Raw genomic sequence first — 19,739 nt, forward strand, 5'->3', positions numbered from 1 at the left:
TCTTCTTAAATAAGTGACATCTGTTATCAAAGAAAAATTGCATTATCTAGAGTTAAACAGGTTTTGTTAATACTATTGCACAAAGGGAGAGAGAACAAACTCAACTTCAGTTAATAAAATACATGAGTTTTTAAGCACTGGGATGAGCTAGTGGGAAAATACTGGAGGGCGTTAGGGAGGAGGTTGGTCCATGTAAGTAGGCCATCTGCATTTGTTAATTGGCACCTATTCAAGTTAGTCTCCCATGTTGCCACAAAGTCCAGGATTTAGGAGCCCTAACTTTCTTGATGATTTTATTTCAAAGGGATGGCTCTAAGATTCTTGCCAAAAAAAAAAAAAAAAAAAAAAAAAGTTTTTTTTTTGCTGGGTTGTTATACCGGCAAGAGACTGGGAGAATTTTAGCACCTCAGTGAGAAAAAAAAAAAAAATGAAAATTTTCTACAGTCATATTCGAAGACCAGGAGACCAGGAATCTACATTGAGGAAGGAGCTTTCTCTCTTTTTTAATATTTTTTTAGTGATAGTTGGACACAATACCTTTATTTTATTTATTTATTTTTATGTGGTGCCTAGGATCTAACCCAGTGCTGAGGATGTAACTCAGTGCCTCGTATGTGCTAGGTGAGTGCTCTATTGCTGAGCCACAACCCTGGCACCAGGAAGGAGCTTTCTCAAAGTTTAGTAAAGTTAAATGGAATGTTAAGACTATCTTAATCACTACTAAGGATAAAATGCTTCAAATTCCAGATTTCCACACAATCTCTATTTCTCCCCAAATATGTATGTACAATATAAGAAAACTGAAGCTTTCATAATCCTGTATCTGATAACAAAAAAATGTCCCCTAGATTCTTGCTGGTCCCTTCTGCAATGTGGCCAATCTGAACTGGTCCCTGTTGGTAACTGACCCTACTTGACTTTTTTAAAAGTTGTCATATTGGCACCTCCCACTGGAGTCCTTGGTCATGACTATATACTTTCAGTCTTGAAGTCAGTGAATTCCATATTTTTTTTGTCAGACACCAGTATTCTGCTTTTCTTTGTAACCCTTCACTAGAGTTAAACACAAACTACTATATTCATGGCACGTCTTTAATCCTTGAGAACCAAGGCATTACATCCAGTTCATTTATCAGTCTTCCACAGGTAACTCTGCCTATGGTTACCATGTGTTAAACATAGCAAAAAGCTGAATATTCCTAGCAGATTACCTCTCCATAACTAAATTCCAGAAGTATGCCCCCCAACACATACACACACTTCCCAGGTATTCTCAACCATCCCAAACCCACCTCAATCCATAACTCCACATAGTCACACCCAAACTTGTGCACATCTTTGTTGAACTTGGCAACTGACTTCTTCCTCTGGCTTCTATTACTCTTCTTTCCACCATTCTAAAGTTAGTCTAACTTTTTACAACTTAAATTGGAGTTATAGTAATTTATTAATTTCTGTCTTTCACAATCAATTGTATTGCCAAAAAGGCTAAAAGTTAGTACATGAAATTCAAGTTTATCAATCCTAGAAACTCAGATATATTTGTTTCTAGCAGTGACCAGTTCTTTCTTCCCTCAGGCAATATGTCTCAAAATATAACTTTGGAGGAGAAGATTATGAATTTAAGAAGAACATTAACTCTCAAATTTAATATTTGTAAAATATATCCTCTGTTGCACACTGTTGAAAGATAAAGCTAACATAAGGGATAATCACCTGGCTATAAAAATGCTTCCAAAGTTTTAACTGACAGATATAAAAACAAACGTCTTAGAGCGAGACTGAAATTCTGTCTAGCAATCTGTGCCTTCTCCTAACTTTCATGAGGGCATGAATATTGTTATTTTTTCAAGCCCCCAAAATGGAATTTATGAACCTATATTCAATTTTTATAATGACTATTGTGTCTTAAGCACATGACTTTTTGGAAAAATGGTGGTTATCATTTACGCATGGATCAAGTATCACTAATCTAAGTAAAACACAATGGCTTTAACAATTATTGTTATGCTGATTTTTAAATTCTTAACTATGTATCTATTTATACACTATATATGGCATATATTTGTGTATATAAATGCCATATACACATATATATAACCATTTATATATATATTATACATACACACAAATGATGAACAGTGATTGAACAGTGATTGAAGTACCTTAACTATGAAACACAATTTATCTTTTTATACTGGAAATATGAGTTATAATTTTAAGAATTCAAATAAATTAATAAGTATTAATATAGAAAATGAATTTAATAATTTTTGTTCTCAGCATGAGATTTTTTTCCAGTGGATTTTATTTTACTTTAACATCTAGTACCATTAAGTTGATGTTAATGTTGGAAGTACAGTAATATGCATATTAGTTGTTATTACTCGAATAGAGGAGTAAAAACAATATTTGGTGGGTTAAAATGTTAGACCTAGGGCCAGATGGTGTTTATCCATGTATCTCACACATGAAAGCTGCCATTTCCATCATCTATTTTAGTATTGTGGTTATCCATTTTCTTCTTTCCTGATCTCAACATAATGCAGTTGTGGCTTCCTCCCATGATAAAATAGAACCAATATCTGTGTCCTTGTCTGGGTCACCAATTGATACTATCTCCTGCTTTTAATTTCTTAGATTCCAGCAACATGGCTTCTTTCTCAGTAATTATGGCTCAAATGTTGACCAGTACTTTATTGCAGCTCTCCTTGTGGTATGTGATAGGAAAGCTCAGAGATGACTTACATGACTGGGTCAACCTTGCATACCCTGAAAATACCAGAGGCTTATAAACGTAGAGGGCATGAACCCATAAGTCTGCAGATTCTCTACTACCAGCCCCAAGTCCCAATCTTTATTCAAACATGAAACTTAGAGATTTCTCCTTGCGTTACAAAACACACACACACACACACACACACACACACACACACACACACACTACTAGGGAAATGTTTACGAAATATGATGAAGTCCACAATTACTTTCCAAGGAAGATGATGAATCACCATTCAGAGCCCACTGTTACTGGGCTTGCAACTGTCGTAATACACAAGATTTCATCAGCCCAGCAGAAGGAACGCAAGAGATTTGACAGATAGGCCTTTGACAGCCAGCTTTCAAGCCAGTCAGTTGGTTATTTGAAACACTTCTCAGTCAGAAGCCTCATTTCAGAAAGCAGCGCAGCCTGTAGGAACTGCAGAATCCACGCCCTCCGGCACCCTGGTCTCGAGCTCCACCACAGCACAAGGCACGCTGGGAGGCCACGGAAGCTAACCGCCATCACCAAGGCAACCGGCTCGCAGCACGCGGTTGTCATGGAGACCCTCGGGTGCCTCGGAAAGCCTCACCGAGAAGCCGCCTCCGCCTGCACCCAGGCAGGATGCTTCGCGGAGGCTACCGGCCCTCTGAAAGGCGAAGACTCTTGAACGACAGCCTCAGCTGGCAACAAGACCAGGCGTTGAACAGCAGCATCTACCTCCTACGACAGATGGGCCCCACCGGCTTCCTGCTGAGGGAGGAAGAGCCAGAGAACAGGGATTTCCGAGTAACTACCGATCCCAATTCACCTCGGGTCCCCCCAGGCCCACCCAATGAGTTTAGTCACTGCAGACACTCGCTGCCTGGCCCAAAAGGTGTATCCCTGCAAGTGTCCCACACTAGAAAATGTACAAATTACAGAAGGAAAAAATATTCATCAGATTAGTTTATATATGGAAGTTAGGACCCCAAATTGCCTCCAACTCTTGTGAGATAATGGCCCCTGATCTTCAGGCTGAAAATGTCTGGTTTTTATAGACATGTTCGTTTTGCATTTATAGGTTCTGTTGTTAGAAATCACTAGCCCAGTAAATTAAGCAAAATGGAAATCCTAAAAATCATCTTAGGTAATGTAAATAGTTACTAAATAAATAAAATCAGTTGCTCTTTAAAGATATAACAAGGCCTTGTTAAAGGATGGTATTAATAAATGGTGGTGGTTTGGATAGGTCTTAATGAATAAAAGTTATTTATTGTTTTGCTGAGGGACCCATTCTCACCAGTCAGAATCCAGTCACCACACCACCTTCCAGGTGGTGAAATTTTTAACTTAAGGCTGAATATATTTTAGAGTACTGAACATAACTTATTAATCTATTCTTGTCCAAAACACTTTTTTTACTGTTGCTTATAACATTTGCTTTAATACTCTTCTGTCCAATAGTTTTGGTGAATAAAATTAGTTCTCTTGAATAAAATGATATTCCAAATGCAAAATAAAAATGAACAAATAAAAATGAAAAGTAAACTACCTTACAGGGAGTTTTTAACTCCACTCCAGGTAGAATGTCCTTACAGTTAAGAAATTTATAGTTTTAGGGAGATGGTGTTTGGTTTGATTTTTTGTTTGTTTTGTTTTGTTTTGTTTGGGGATTTTTTTGATTTCATTTTATTTTTATGACTTCAAACTTAGATTTATTTTCATTGGAGTACATATTATTTTAAAAACTGTCTTAATTCACACTAAGTCCTTAACCAAGACAAAGAATATGGAAGTGAAAAATTAGCCCATAATGAGGGGTCAAGAATTAAGATTTCCCAGTAGACTCAATTCAATAATAGACTGAGTTTGGAGTTACCTAAACCAAATTACCTCTTCAAATCTCTTTTAATCAAATTATATACCAACTCAGTTTTGCTCTCTCAAAATTACCTGGAATGTTTTAAAAGGATGCCTTTCCTTTTTTAAAGGTTTTTCTAGGAAATCCTCATGTTTGTAACTGTTCCACATTTCTGAAAAAAGGGGAGCTTTGTAAGCATATATGCTGGTAAGTCACTTTTTAATGAAGATCATTCACAAAGGACCATCTTGAAAGATTACATATTTTATGATTTTTCATGGTTTAAATACAACAAAACTAAACAAATTTAGTGTTGAGGAAATGTAAAGATAAAATGCTCATACCTTTCTAATTTATTCTTCATTATTTCCTTTCATTCTGAAAACTTAAGTTTAAATTGGGAAACATTTAATAATGTAATTATTTTAAATTTACTAAAACAATGTTTAGATTTTCATTATGTGTATAAATGTAAACTCAAACTACAAAATTGGGAGGGGAAGGGGGATGCCTGATTCACACCACTAATGATAATTGTATGGTTCATTTTGAGACATTACTGTGCTTTAACAAATTTTTTGTCTCCAAAAATACATTTTCTTAAAAATCAAAAGTGTTCTGTTTTCTTTACATAGACATAATATTGGAAAGTATTCACCCTTTTCATACTGGTATATGTTGGCCAAGTTTAATAAAGTTTTCCTGCTCAATGAACATTTAGTTATGAAGCCTTAAGGAAAGAAATAGGACCCTATTGAAGATCATTTTTCTCAAATCTGAAATTAGGAACCTATTTGTAGGTTAATTAACCCCATAAATGGAAACAAAACAATCTCCATTTAGTTTAAATCCAATTCAATTCAATTTGTTTTGCCTGCCTATATTTTTATTAACAAATTATTAATTATAAATAATTTATAATTGATATTTGAGGGGGGAAATAAAACCAAAAAAATGAAACTCTGTATATCATTTCTAATGCTTTTCTTCACAGAAAAATAAAACTGTATATATCTTTTTTTTTCTAATGCTTTTACTCACAAGTTTTTGCTGTTTCATTTTGGTAAGTTTTTATTAAGTATGTAGTGACAGGTTATTTGCGCCTGTTAACATGAAGATAAAAATATAAATCTTCCAACACTTGCAATTTGGTATTATTACTATACTTACAATAGGTTTTTCCATTCTTATTTTATGTCCATTTTTATTTTATTTTTATATTCTGTTCTGATTTAATGTTTGAAACTCATTTTGTACAGTATTTTAACCATAAACTAAATGGAAACATTATTCAATATGCAAAAGTATATTTAATATATTTAAATAAGAACTTAAAATGTATTTCCCACTTTTTAAAAAGTCACATTTCAATTGGTGAGACTTGAAAATATTTTCCTATTATCCATTAAAGTGGTATTTGTAGAAAAACAATTACTTGATGTCCTATCCAGAAAATTCCTTTGTTTCCAGGAAATTTTTTAATTTTTTTGTAGTTATACATAGACAGCATACCTTTATTTTATTTTTTATTTTTAATGTGTGCTGAGGATAGAACCCAATGCCTCACATGTGCTAGGAAAGCACTCCACCACTGAACTACACTCCCAGCCCCTGTTTCCAGGGAATTTTAAAGGTAGTATGATGAATATATAAATTTGCTCACTCTCCTCTCTCTGAAGGACTGTATCTTATAAGAAACACATGGACTGTCTAATAAATCTCTTCACTACAGATGTCTTTTGTTTCCATTAATCATACTTTTTCACATGTTTACTTTAAAACATAACTACTAGGATAACAGAAATTTGATGAGCTTTAAATTTATTCATAACATTTTCAGCGGTGCAAATTCTATAATGCTATTTCTATTTTAAATTTTGAAAACTCTATGGTCTTGTCAAAAATAAATATTTTACTTTTTTCTACTTGTGAATATTAGGGTCTTATTGAAAAAATTCAAGCTTCCAAGGAATCATGAATGTAAGTGTTCCGTTTGTTGTTGTTGTTGTTGTTTTACTAATTTAAAATTTTTACTTAAGCATAATATAAACTTAGATGCTTATTTTTCAGGAGAATCTGATACCTATTTGTAACCCAGCTTGTTACACTTAAAAAAGTTGGAACATTTTTCTTCTTTAGTAGAAAATGTAACTTTATATGACATTTCCAAAATTAAAGGCACTTAATTAAAAACAGATAAAACAATGGCCAGTTATTTGATAGAAAATAACTTTCCTAATCCTAAGCAAAGATTCACAGTATGTTTGTACTGAAAGCTATTTTTATCATGAGAAATATAAAAATGCAGGTTTTCCAATCCCACAAGTAGATAACATGACATATAATGTCACTCAAAAAAGTAAACTAACTGAGCCTTGCACGGGGGCGCATGCCTGTAATCCCAGCGGATAAGGACTGAGGTAGGAGATAGTGAGTTCAAATCCAGCCTCAGCAAAAGCGAGGCACTAAGCAACTCAGTGAGACCCTGTCTGAATAAAATACAAATGGGGTGAGGATGTGGCTCAGTGGTTCAGTGCCCCTGAGTTCAATCCCCAGTACCAAAAAAAAAAAAAAAGTAAACTAACTGAACTTATTTTGAAAATAAATATTTTATAAAGTAGTTTTCATGTCAGTACTTAGAGTTTAGAGGCAGGCATATAATTATATAATCTTAAATTTCAGAGTCCTCAAAATAAAAGAAAAAGAAATACAGTTACAGATCATTTAAATTTTTATATTTTATAATAAAGCTACTATCATTATGAAAGTTTTCTCTGCAATAGAGGAGTTGATTTATCTATACTAGACCCATCTAATTTAATAAATTTTAAAATTTATTAATAGATGTTCATAAAATCCCTAAAAAATTTAAGTGGTAAACAGTTTTCACATTTTTTTTCAATTCAAAGGTTCTATTTATACACACTCATGTCCCACCCCCTACTATTATAGAAAAATATTTTAAAATTATATTAGGAAATAATTTAGTATTAGTGTTTCACAAGAATTTTCTTTTGTAGTCTCACTTTACATGCTCTCAGATATTCAGTTGTACCTACTAAATTCTACATATCCTGTTTCTCATATGTTCTAACATGGCTCAATCTTCTTCAGCCTTTAGCTATATTTCTGTGCAGCTTTACTGTTTTCAGTTCCTGAACTTTGTACATCCTTCTTCACGCTCTAGACTTTTGTTTTTATAAAAATCTCACTCTTTCCTTAATTCTCCCTTTGAATCCCTTCATATGTGATAACTGGGTTGTTCAATTTCATACATATTTGCTCATCCATCCAAACAAAGTTAAATGTTGACCGCCTCTCCAAAGGCTTAGTTATTCTTAACATTGTGTATCCAAATCATTTTCCCAAGCTTCTATACTGAGAGGGTTCCAAATAGAAATAAATATAAGATGAGCCAAATAAGTAATTTTATAGACATTTGGTAAGAATTTAAAAGGAACAAGGAGGAAATAACTTTAATAACATTTTAACTTAATGTAATATATCAAAATATTATCATGAGAGCATGTAATCAGAGTAAAGATTATGAGCCATGTTATTTTTGTTTCCACACTATCTTTTTGTTTTTATACTATCTTGTGTGTATGTTACACTTACAGTGAGTCTCTGCTCAGACACTATATTTTTATTGGAAATATTTGATCTGGATGGGGACTTCATAAACTTTTCAGTTGAAAAATAGATTCACAAAATACACAAATTATTACAAACATTTATAAAGTTTTCATAACTATAGACTATCAGTTATAAATTTAAATTAAACAAAATTCAAAAGTCAGTTTTTCAGTCACATTAGCTAAATCGAAATGCATAATATATAGCCAATGGCCACTTCATTAGATGATATAACACCATTCAATTAAATTCAACAAACATTTATTGTACTACATATCTGCCAGAAATTTCACTAGGTACTTTTTTTTATAAATTGGGCCATGTGAATTGCTAATATTTAGATTTTTTTATCTACAAAACAGCAAGGTCTTATGTACCAATCTAATATTTTATGTTACATTTTCCTTTGTACTTTTTGAAGACAAACTATTCTTTTTATAAAAACCAGAAGGGAATGTTTAAAAGTTTAAATTAATTATGCATATTAATTTTGAAAATGTATACTTCCTACTGAAATAAAGATTTTTCATATCTTCTATATTTAAAATAAGTTTTAATTAGTTAACATCAAGAAAATCCTAAATTATACACAGTACAGGAATGTTCAAAAAAAGTAGAAAGCTTAATGACCTTGAAGTTTATCACATAAAATTAAAGCAATAGTAAATATGCACAAAAATTTAAATAATTCAAAGGAAGCTATGAACAGTTTTTAAATGGGATTATATAGAGTACATAAATAAGTGTGGAGGGAGTGGAATTAATACTGAAGGGGGAATGCTTTGAACATCATTTATATACTCTTTCTAAAAGGATTTTGGGAACAATAATTTTACACATTAGTGCTATATATGAGAAATTTGAGATTTTTTTTCTCTTTGAATCTTATAAAAAATTATTACAAGGAATTTTATTGTGCAAATATCAATTTTTAACACTAAATATTCTGTTTCCCATACATTCTCAAGAAAACCTAGATTTGTCACCTCATAGTTTCTTCTAAATGCTATTTTTAAAAATTATTTATGGATTAAAAATAAGATCACATTTAAGGGAAATTTTCTAAGTGTATATCACAAAACTATAATAGAATTCCTCAATTTTTATTTTGCTTTTATGAAAATATATAATTATAAAAGATTATGTATATATGTGTATATATACATATATATGTAGAATATATATATAGATTCATGTCTAATAGTATATTGGAATTATGTGTTCTGCTTTTATCACACAGAATTTCTGTTGCTTTGTATTTTCAAAGCTATATAATCTCTGCTTAAAGTCATCAAAAGCTAATATTATATTTTTATTATACCACACAGAACAGTTTCTGAACATCTCCTTTTATGAAATTGCATTCTTCAGCATTTTCTCTGCCTTTTGGAATCTTCATTTTCAAAAACAATCTTTTGTTCTTCATTTTTCTCTTCCTACTTTTAGAGAGCAGATGTTGCTGTGTCTCTGTGACAAATAGTCTTTCTCATCCAAAGCAATGGTTAATTAAAGTATCTCCTCCCATAAGGAACAGAGGTCTCAGTATTGAAATATAACATGATGTCTTCAATATTTTTATTCTTAACTTAGGGTCTTTCCAGGAAAACAAAGCTTTTCCTTATCTTATAAATCATTTAACCTATATATATTAAATAATGTATAAGATGACTGGAATTCAGGAGATTAATAACAGTTAGCATTTAAATTATGGTTTGTTAAAGAAAGGGAAAGGGAGAGGGAAAATTAGGATAGTAGTAGGCCAGGAAATTAAAAATCTAGGATGTTCTGATCAAAACTATAGGTTCTTAGAACATAATTCCTCATGAGAACATCAGAATAGAGAAAAATCAGAATTCAAAGAATGCACATCCCCAAAGGTACAGGCAATATAGTACCTATAGCATCCCAAGGCATACTGACCAACTCTGTGAAGAACATGGCCACTAAGATGTTCTTGGACAGGGAACAGTAGGCTGAAACAGGAAAACAGGCACAGTTGTCTTGCTCTCTCGTTATCTGTTCACCTAAAGAGGAGCAATTTACACCAAATACAGTGACGCAGCCACTTAATGTTTATAGCAGCTCAATTCAGAATAGCCAAGCTATGGAACCAACCTAGGTGCCCTTCAAGAGATGAATGGATAAAGACAATCTAGTATATGGACACAATGGACTATTACTCAGCTATAAAGAAGAATGAAATTATGGCATTTGCCAGTAAATGGATGGAACTAGAGAATATCATGCTAAGTTAAATAAGCCAATCCCCCGCAAAAAAAAAAAAAAAAAACCAAAGGTCAAATATTCTCTCTGATATATGATGCTAACCCATAATAAGAGAGGGCAGGGAGGGGAATTACAGAAGTTCATTGGATTCAACAAAGGGGAATGAAGGGAAGGGAGCAGGGATGGGAATAGGAAAGATAGTAGTAGAATGAATTGGACTTAACTTTCCTCTGTATGAATACACTACCAGTATAACGCCACATCATGTTCAACTACAAGAATGGGATCAAAATCGTAATGGGTTGTACCCATATATGTATGATATGTCAAAATACACCCTACTGCCATGTATATCTAAAAACAACAAATTTTTTAAAATACCTATTTCTTGCATCTGTGCCCTATTTCTTTTAATACTTTTGTATGCAATGAAATATTAGCTTATGGACAAATAAACAGATCAAAGTAGGACATGATTATGACACCAATCTGAAAATAAACATTATCATATCCAAAACTCTTATAGTGCAGTTTGTCCTGACCCTTTTCACTAAAAGAAAAAAAAGAGATAATTTTTATTCTTTTTATAAATGGTTCTTTTCTGGCATTTTTGTTATAAAGGAGTACAAAGACATGGTCAATGTCAGTATAATAATTCAACTAAAGCTTTTTGATATTGGAAAGAAAATTCTAACTTTCAGCATAACTTATTACATCTATATTTCCAAATTTGCCACTGAATTCTACTACTTTGGGATTTTTCACTAGCTGCTTTCCAGTTAGGTCTTGTAGAAGGAGAAATAAATGACTTGCTACGGGGAATACATCAAGTTCAAACTCCCCAACCAGGAACAAGTGAAAATGCACATGTGAAAGAAGATGGGTATATTAAACAGAAGGAAATTGATTCAGAGGATATCTGCTCTATTTGTCAAGAGGTGCTTTTACAGAAAAGGCTGCCTGTCACCTTTTGCAGGTGACAGTATTTTCTCTTGTGATTCTAAAAACTTGTGAAAATTTCTAATTTAACATGTTTCTAATTTATTGCATTATGATACATGTTGATGGAAAAAATAGAAATCTTTACCTATGACTGATATATACTTCCTTAGTGTTCTTTTGTTTCCTAATGTATATCTCATGAGAGGTTCTATTCTTACCCTAAATATTCCTGAACAACATTTTAAGAGTGAAAATTTGAAACGTTACAATTAGTTTTCCCTCTATTTAAGTAATTAAAATAATATAGTTTTTCATGCTTTTGTTTCATGCACATGAATAAATGACTTGGCTCAGGGTAGTACAAAGATTTTGAATTTATTTTGAAATTATAAAAATTCTCAGTTTTTAAGACTTCTATCTTTAAACTTAAATAGTTCAAATTTTGCTTATGCAAAAATATGTTCATTGAGAGGCTCATATTCATACTATTCTTCATGACACTTTAAAGTTAGACTTAAAGAAATTAGGCATCTATTACTACTGAAATATTTTATTCTTTTTCCTCCTGATTATTTGACAAAATTTTCATCAATATTATAGTTTTTAGCGTGTCTATTTCTGTTGTATATTGTAAGATAATTAGTTATTTCACCAAATATTATTTTTCCCCAGCAGATATTTCTTAGGGGTTCATTTTAGCAGATATTGTATGTTTTAAAAAAATTGTACCCCTGCTCTCAGTGAAGTATTTTATTTAAATAATAATTAACATTATGATTTTTCTTGGTGTGAAACTATATTCATTCTCACTCTACAAATTTCGATGCAAATTCCATTGTATTGGGATGAGAGAAATTTATGTTTGAATTTCTGATACACTAAATTAAAGATAGTAAATTAGATTTGTGTGTGCGTGCATGTATAATCAAGCTATATCTAGGAAATTATTTCATAGTCTAATTTTATGGTAAATAACATTGTAGCACAAATTCTTGTTTATATGAATATGTACAATGTATATATGGATATAGTTTTCTTTATGCAAATGGTAAACTTAAATTTTATTTCTGATAGATTTGGCTGTGGTAATAATTTCCATATAAAATGCATGAAGATCTTGGCTAATTACCAGAATACAGTATCAAACACTTCCACATTGAAATGTCCTCTGTGCAGGAAGGAGTTTGCACCACTGAAACTTATTTTGGAAGAATTCCAAAATGCTAGCAAACTTGTGACTGCAGCTGAGAAAGAACGACTGAACAAACACCTTGGAATTCCCTGTAATAACTGTAAACAATTTCCAATTGAGGGGAAGTGTTATAAGTAAGTATCACTAGTAAAGTTAGAAGTAAGAGAAAAAAGTTTTGTTTTCTTTATTTTTTTTTTAACAAAATTTAGCATTAGAGTACCTTTCTTTAATATTGCCTTCTTCCTCCTACACATATGGTATTTTCCCTATGACAGCTTATTTGGGATTTCTAGACCTGTGATTCCTTTTTATTTTCTTCACTTTGCAAAAGTAGTGGCTTTGCATTCTTGTCTAGGTTGAATATGAAGTAGCACCCTGTCTTAGTAGGATGCTTTGGCCTAAATAAGGTTCCAAGTGCAGAGCCCTGCTGGATCTCTCACTCCTTGTAAAATGCTTTGGTCTACCAATGAGGTCATTGCTAGAATCTCCTAAAATTAAGCTAAAAAGATATTGACATACATTGACTGAATTTTTAATTCAGTTTTATCTATTCCAAATTGCAAAGAGTGTAGATTTTTTTTCTTTCATATCTTATACCTCAACAATAGCAACAAAGCAAGATAATTAGTATGCTAATAAAATTTACTGTTATTATGAGTAACTCCAAATTTTCCTACAATTTCCACAATTAAACATCAGCTAATTGCTATGCATTGAATATTGTGTTTTCTTAGTTAAAATTTTTTAAATATTTTTTAGTTGTAGATGGACACAATATCTTTATTTTATTTTTATGTGGTGCTGAGGATCAAACCCAGGGCCTCACATGTGCTGGATGAGTGATCTACCACTGAGCCACAACCCTAGCCCTAAAATTTTTAAGTTAATGATATGTTAAAAAAATATTTTCTTTCAATATTTATTAAAAACTTTTCTGAAATGCATTTACTTTTCTGTCTTCTTTGAATTACATTATGATGAGCCCAATTTGAATTACATGTTTTAAATTTCTCATAAAACCATAAAACATTTTTTTACACCCCAACTACAAACATACCTTTATCCTTTGGATTTATTCCTTAGTTTTCTGTATGTGTCACACAGAAAATCATTAATCATTAGTGAAAGTCTTTATCGGAAAATTGTTAGCCTGATAAGGCTCCAAAGGAGCACTGCAGCTTGAGGAAAAAAGGCGGAATTTTGACAGACATTTAGCAGGAGATGTTCAACTAATTTAAGGAATATTGGTTAAAGAGGATTCTAGGAAAAGCATGACCACAGCCAGTGTTTGTGGTTGGGTGTAAAAAAAAAAAAAAATCCTATAGGAAATTAAAGAAAGAGATGACTAAAAGCTGTTCATCCAGGACAGCATCATGAAAGGGGCATGTGGTAGGTACAATAGTGGTATCCTATGTATTTCAATATCCTTATGTCAAGAACTTTTAGGTTAGACTATAGGTCATAGGGGAATTAGGTTGCAGATGGAATTAAGGTGTCTAATCAGCTTACCTTGAAATAATGAAATTATCTTGACCTGCATAAACCAACTATAATCATAAGCTATCTTAAAAGTGGAGGAGGGTGGCAAGAAATTCAGAGGGAAATGAGGTTGTTGGAAGAAAGGCAGAGAGATACTCCATTTCTTGCTTTGAAGATGGAGCAAAGAACAGGACTAGGAAAGGTCAAGGAATGGATTCTTCTAGAGTTTCAAAAAATATCACAGACTTGCCAATGTCTTGCTCTTAGCCCATTGAGGCCCATGTCAGACTTACCTTATAGAACTCTAAGATAATGATTTTTTGTTGTTTAAGCTAATAAAGCTTTGGTAATTTTTACAGTAAGCAGTACAAAACTAAAACAAAGTGAGACTTGAAATAGGCCTTGTCATGTTTGGATGGTTCCCAGAAAGTTTTGATAAGAATTTTCATGAAAAGCCATCACAATAACTGGATTTTTTTATTCTTGCACATTATGGTGTTTTGCATTTGCAGGTGTACCGAATGTATAGAATATCACTTATGCCAGGAATGCTTTGATAGCTACTGCCACCTTTCTCACACATTTACATTCCGTGAGGTACAGTATCCATCTCAAATCTAATATAGTGTTTAATTTATTTTGTTGTAAAGCTAAGTAAATCAAAGAAGAAGACGAATAGATAACACTGTAATAAAGATTTTTTTAAAATAAACACCTAAAACCATATACTCAGGAGAACTCTTTGTTGCAGGGGTACAAAAGGTACAAAAATTGCACTGGTAATTTATTAAAACCAAGCATCTGATGACATAAATAAATCTTAAGAAGAGGAACTATAGCTAGCCATCACAGTTGAAAATTAGTTTTAAAATATTTCGGCCTTATAAATTGGCTTATAATAACATCAGTAGTAAACGTTATAGTTTTCTCTTTGAATTTTTTAACCAACAATAATGAAACATGGAACTTTATAAGATCATTTGAACTAAGTATCTCCTAGTGCTGAATAATAATGCTAGCTTTTCTTTCAATTATCATGAATATTTTTACCTTAAAAATAATGTCATCACTGTAGCTGTGTAGTATGTGAAACTCAAAAGACTTGCTAACAATTTGTAATCTTTAATATAGTAAAAAATATAATAGATATGTTTAAAAACAATGAGTATCATTCACATTATCTTATTGATGTACAGCCTACTAATTTTAATCCACAAAATAAAAATCCCATGACTTACAAAGTAACATCTACCTTTTTACATATTATAGAAGAGAAACCAAAGATGGAGATCATTAGACAATAGACTGGATGAAGGTGTAAAATATTTAAATGTTAAAAATGAGATAGAAGAAGAAGAGATGCTACATGTTCAGGAAAAGCAAGGGTGAGATTATCAGTAAAAAGTACATTTCTTGTATGGCTTGAAATTTTTGAATAACTTTTCAGTTTGAAAAACTTTGTATTTATTCCTTGATTTAATACTTATATAGTATTTACCATATTCTAGGTGACATTATAGCATACAAGTGGAAAGCAAGACTCTGAAGTCAGACTATTTGAATTCAATCCTAGTTCAACCACATGTTGTCTATGTAAATTTTGGGCAAGTTACTTCTCTTGGCTATATCTTCCTCACCTTAAAAATGGGAATAATTATAAAATCAATCTCATAAGATATTTTATTATGAAATTAGTTAATACACATGTAAATAGTCAAATAACCTTGTCTATTATTAATTCTATCAGATTGTACTAGGTTGAGGATACAGCAGTTTTCTCAGCAAATAATCATCTAAATAGATGTTAAACTAAAACTATCATAAATTATATAAAGAAAAGATATAAAGGGATTTGGCCTCTAGGAGAGGGAGGTCTTTGCTGCTTCATTCCACCCTTTTACCTGTCTACTTCAGCCCATGAACAGATTTGTCATATTTCAGAACATAGATTGGACTGTTTAAGTGGACAGATCTCCAGAACTTTTATCATGTTCCTTGTCAATTAAATAAAATTAAACATTAATAATATTGTTAATAAATTATATGCATTGTAAAACATATTCTAAAGAGACTATTTTTAAAGGATAGGGTAAAATTGAAATTTTTTTAAAGTTCTAATGAATTAACCAAATTAAACTTATGTTTATTCTCATTTAATATATAGATATACATATAATATACCCCCCCATACACACCACTACCACATATACATATATTCACATATACGTGTTTCTATTCAAATCTCAGTGGACATTTAACTTATGTACAATGGATATAGCAACATTTTGGAGATTAAAGCCCCTGTGGGACATATATTTAGCTTATTCAAAGGTGCTTCATCTTCGTATCCCCTTCAGGTATCACATTTCATCCTATTGATTTAATTGTATAACTAAGAATTGAATTAGAAGATAAGGGAATAGAAGGTTTAGAGAGAGAACATTGGAGTAAGAAGGACATTCTAGGCAGAGAAGATGGAATAAACAAAGGAAACAATCTCAAGTTTAAAAAAACGGGGAATAACCTTAGGAATACTATAAACAAACATGTTTAACTGAAATTAGATGACCTTTATGAAAGCAATTTTATAGCATGATGGGAACACATCTGAAGAGTAATGAGAAATGAGTTTTTATCAAGAATATATGGAGACTATTCTGAATGACTTTTGAATAATGGGAATGCATCTGGCCTTTTAACTCAGCTTTTGTTTTTAAATATTTGTGTTATCTATTTTGCCAGTTGCTAATGGAATCAAATTAAGTTCATTATCAATTAACATATCATCTTCATTATGATGGTTAGTCTAACAATATTACAGTAAGCATATACCCCAAGGGAAAATGAATTTCCTCACAGAGTACGATTACCAATTTAACAGAATAGGCCAGAATATGTAATGTGGTTTACTTGTGCACCCCACTTCCTACCAGTTGACAAAGTAAATTGTATTTAATTTTTCTAAACATACACTGAGTGTTGACTCATACTGAAATAATTTGAGTATGTAGCTCTCATCAAAATTTTGTTCTAGTTTTGTAATTCAGATTAATATATAGATGTACATATATATACATATATATATGTATATATTTAGACTAACTAAATTAAACTTTGTTCTTTATATTGTTGGATCCATCATCTTCAGGATAGATATAATAGACTTTTTAATTCTACAATGTATGAGATTTATTATCATTGGTTCAAGAAAATTTTGGGTTCTGTTGCATTACTTATGTAGAAAACCTGTAATATGGATTACTTTCAGATCTGTAATCACATATGAACATTCAGGTATCTCTGCATTTTCTCTCTCAGTCAGGTTTACACACCAAAACACGTTGTAAAGTCACTACCACTCCTACTAATTACAAAAAATAGTAAGCTGCTTGCTCCAGGGTACCAGTGTCGACTTTGTTTGAAGTCATTTCATCTTGGTCAACATGTAAGACTGCTACCGTGTATTCATAAGGTAAAGTCACATCATTTTATTTTGACTTCCCCCATGGGACCAGCTTTCACAAACAAAGTGACAATTTAAGTTTCTACTTTCATTTTTTAAGTTGTACTATGTGCAGATATATTCAGATTGCACAATAGAGATAGACAAGCTGCTACAGGGATTTCTGAGAAGGCAACTCTGCCTCCTCATGATTAGGACTCACTTCTGTATATGCTGTCTAGGAAAGATGAATGGTATTAGGTTCATTATCTGCTTTATCTGTAAAAAGAAACAGAATGCTAACATTTTGTTATATATTTTTATAATCCTTTAGGTGAAATAAATACCTAAAATGACATAATTAATTATTTCATATAAACTCACTACAATAAAAGTCTTAGTATTGCATGATTACTATTTAGTTGATAACCAAGTTTTTCCCAAAATAAAATTGTTTCAATAAATACCTTTGGGGTCACCCATACCTCAAGTATCTGATAACTCCTTTTACAACCAAAAATGTGATTTGTTATTTTACATATTACTATTATCAATCAATTTTTAACTCCAATTGGTTGAAAATTTCTAATAATTTTTATTCACTAGAAATAATTACAAAACATGAAATTAATAGCTTGAATGGTGAATTTTTTTACTGACTTGTATTATTCATACAAGACTTTGCATTTTATTATTGAAAATTGGAGATAAGTCCATAAATCATTTGTAAGTAAACTTCAAAATATTTTCATAAAACTTGATAAATTACAGTTACCTTCAATTTTTTCTAAATAATTTTAATACACAATTATGAAGCTGGGAAATTTTGTTTAAAAAGCAGATTTTAAACATGATAATTATAATTAACTTATAATCTAATTAACTTATAATCTTTTTGTTTTAAGTTTCATAGGAAGTGTATTGACAATTGGTTATTCCACAAGTGTAATTCATGCCCTATTGATGGACAAGTTATATATAACCCTTTATTATGGAACATTACAGCAATGAATGGACAAGCCCATCAGTCTGCTTCAAACATAGACATCGCCCATCTGTCAAAGCAAGAAGAACCAAAACTTTTTGTTCCTGGTACTGGATTAGTCCTAAAGACAAATGAACTCAGAATCTTACCTAACATATCTCAATGTAGTTTTGAAAAGTTAAATACACTTCCAAGTCCAATAGATACTTATCAGAACATAACAATAGATGATCTATGCTCAGTCAAATTAAGTGATTCAAATTCAAGAAAATTAATCTATAAACATAAAATTAGCCAACATTTCCCCAGTCATCTTCAAGATTTACCCACTGGATCTTTTGGAGAAGTATCTCAAACATTCCTTCCTTCTATTGCAAAAAAGAATATTATGTGTCCCACTAGAATAGAAAGCCCATGTAACAATGAAAAGTGCCATGCTGGTCAAAATCAAAAGATGGCCAAAAGTCATAAACATATTACCCTTGATCCAAAGAAGACTCTTGGTACTAAAATAAGGGAAGACAACAGGAAATCAAATACTTTACTTCCGGAAGATTTAAATCTTATTATCAATTGGGGTAAAACTAAACTTAGTTCACCTAAAAGGTATAATAATTGTATGGGGAAAATTAGAAAAAGATGTAGTCACCTATCAAGACAACCTGTATCTCGCCCTTTAAATACAAAAAGTACTGAGCTATCTTTAATAATGGAAGGAGTTCAGTTGTAAAAAAGTATTTTTGATTGGCACCAGAAAATATTTCAATATTCAATATAAAAATGTTTTATTTATAGAACATAAAAACATATACACATTCTTGACAAATGTATATAAAATTCTGTTATCCTCTTTCCTATTTGTCTATGAATAACTTACCATGCTTAAAGGAAATTACCCCATTACTTACAAGACAAGGCACTGTCTTAATGAATATGCTCAGGATATTATAAATTATGAATAATTATTAGAGCTTTCATATTTTATTTTACACTGATTAAATTTCTTATAAAGATACAGATTTTCTCTGCTTTGAGTCACTGCTTTCAATTGTTCCACTTGAACATAACAACATGTAGGGATTATTTCCAGGTACTTGTATAGTTTTGTTTTGTTTTACTTTTTGCCAATAATTACCACAAACCTATGGAAAATCCAGATCATGGTTTTATGGTTTACTTTATTTCCTTGAAGGAGGTTCACTATACATGAAACAAATGTCAATTATAATGCTA

General features: G+C 31.5%; 1 protein-coding gene across 1 annotated transcript; it reads left to right on the plus strand.

The window, feature by feature from the left end:
• The first annotated feature begins 3,385 nt into the window (after positions 1-3,385).
• On the plus strand, positions 3,386-19,236 carry Zswim2 (zinc finger SWIM-type containing 2). Its single transcript, XM_076866515.1, has 9 exons — positions 3,386-3,550; positions 4,735-4,811; positions 6,544-6,584; positions 11,235-11,442; positions 12,483-12,734; positions 14,592-14,676; positions 15,349-15,464; positions 17,398-17,551; positions 18,427-19,236. Exons 1-9 carry the CDS (start codon positions 3,386-3,388, stop codon positions 19,234-19,236), a joined length of 1,908 nt encoding a protein of 635 aa, XP_076722630.1.
• The last annotated feature ends 503 nt before the right edge of the window (positions 19,237-19,739 follow it).

This window comes from Callospermophilus lateralis, chromosome 9 (genome assembly GCF_048772815.1).
Source record: "Callospermophilus lateralis isolate mCalLat2 chromosome 9, mCalLat2.hap1, whole genome shotgun sequence".
In the NCBI taxonomy this organism is placed as follows: Eukaryota; Metazoa; Chordata; class Mammalia; order Rodentia; family Sciuridae; genus Callospermophilus; species Callospermophilus lateralis.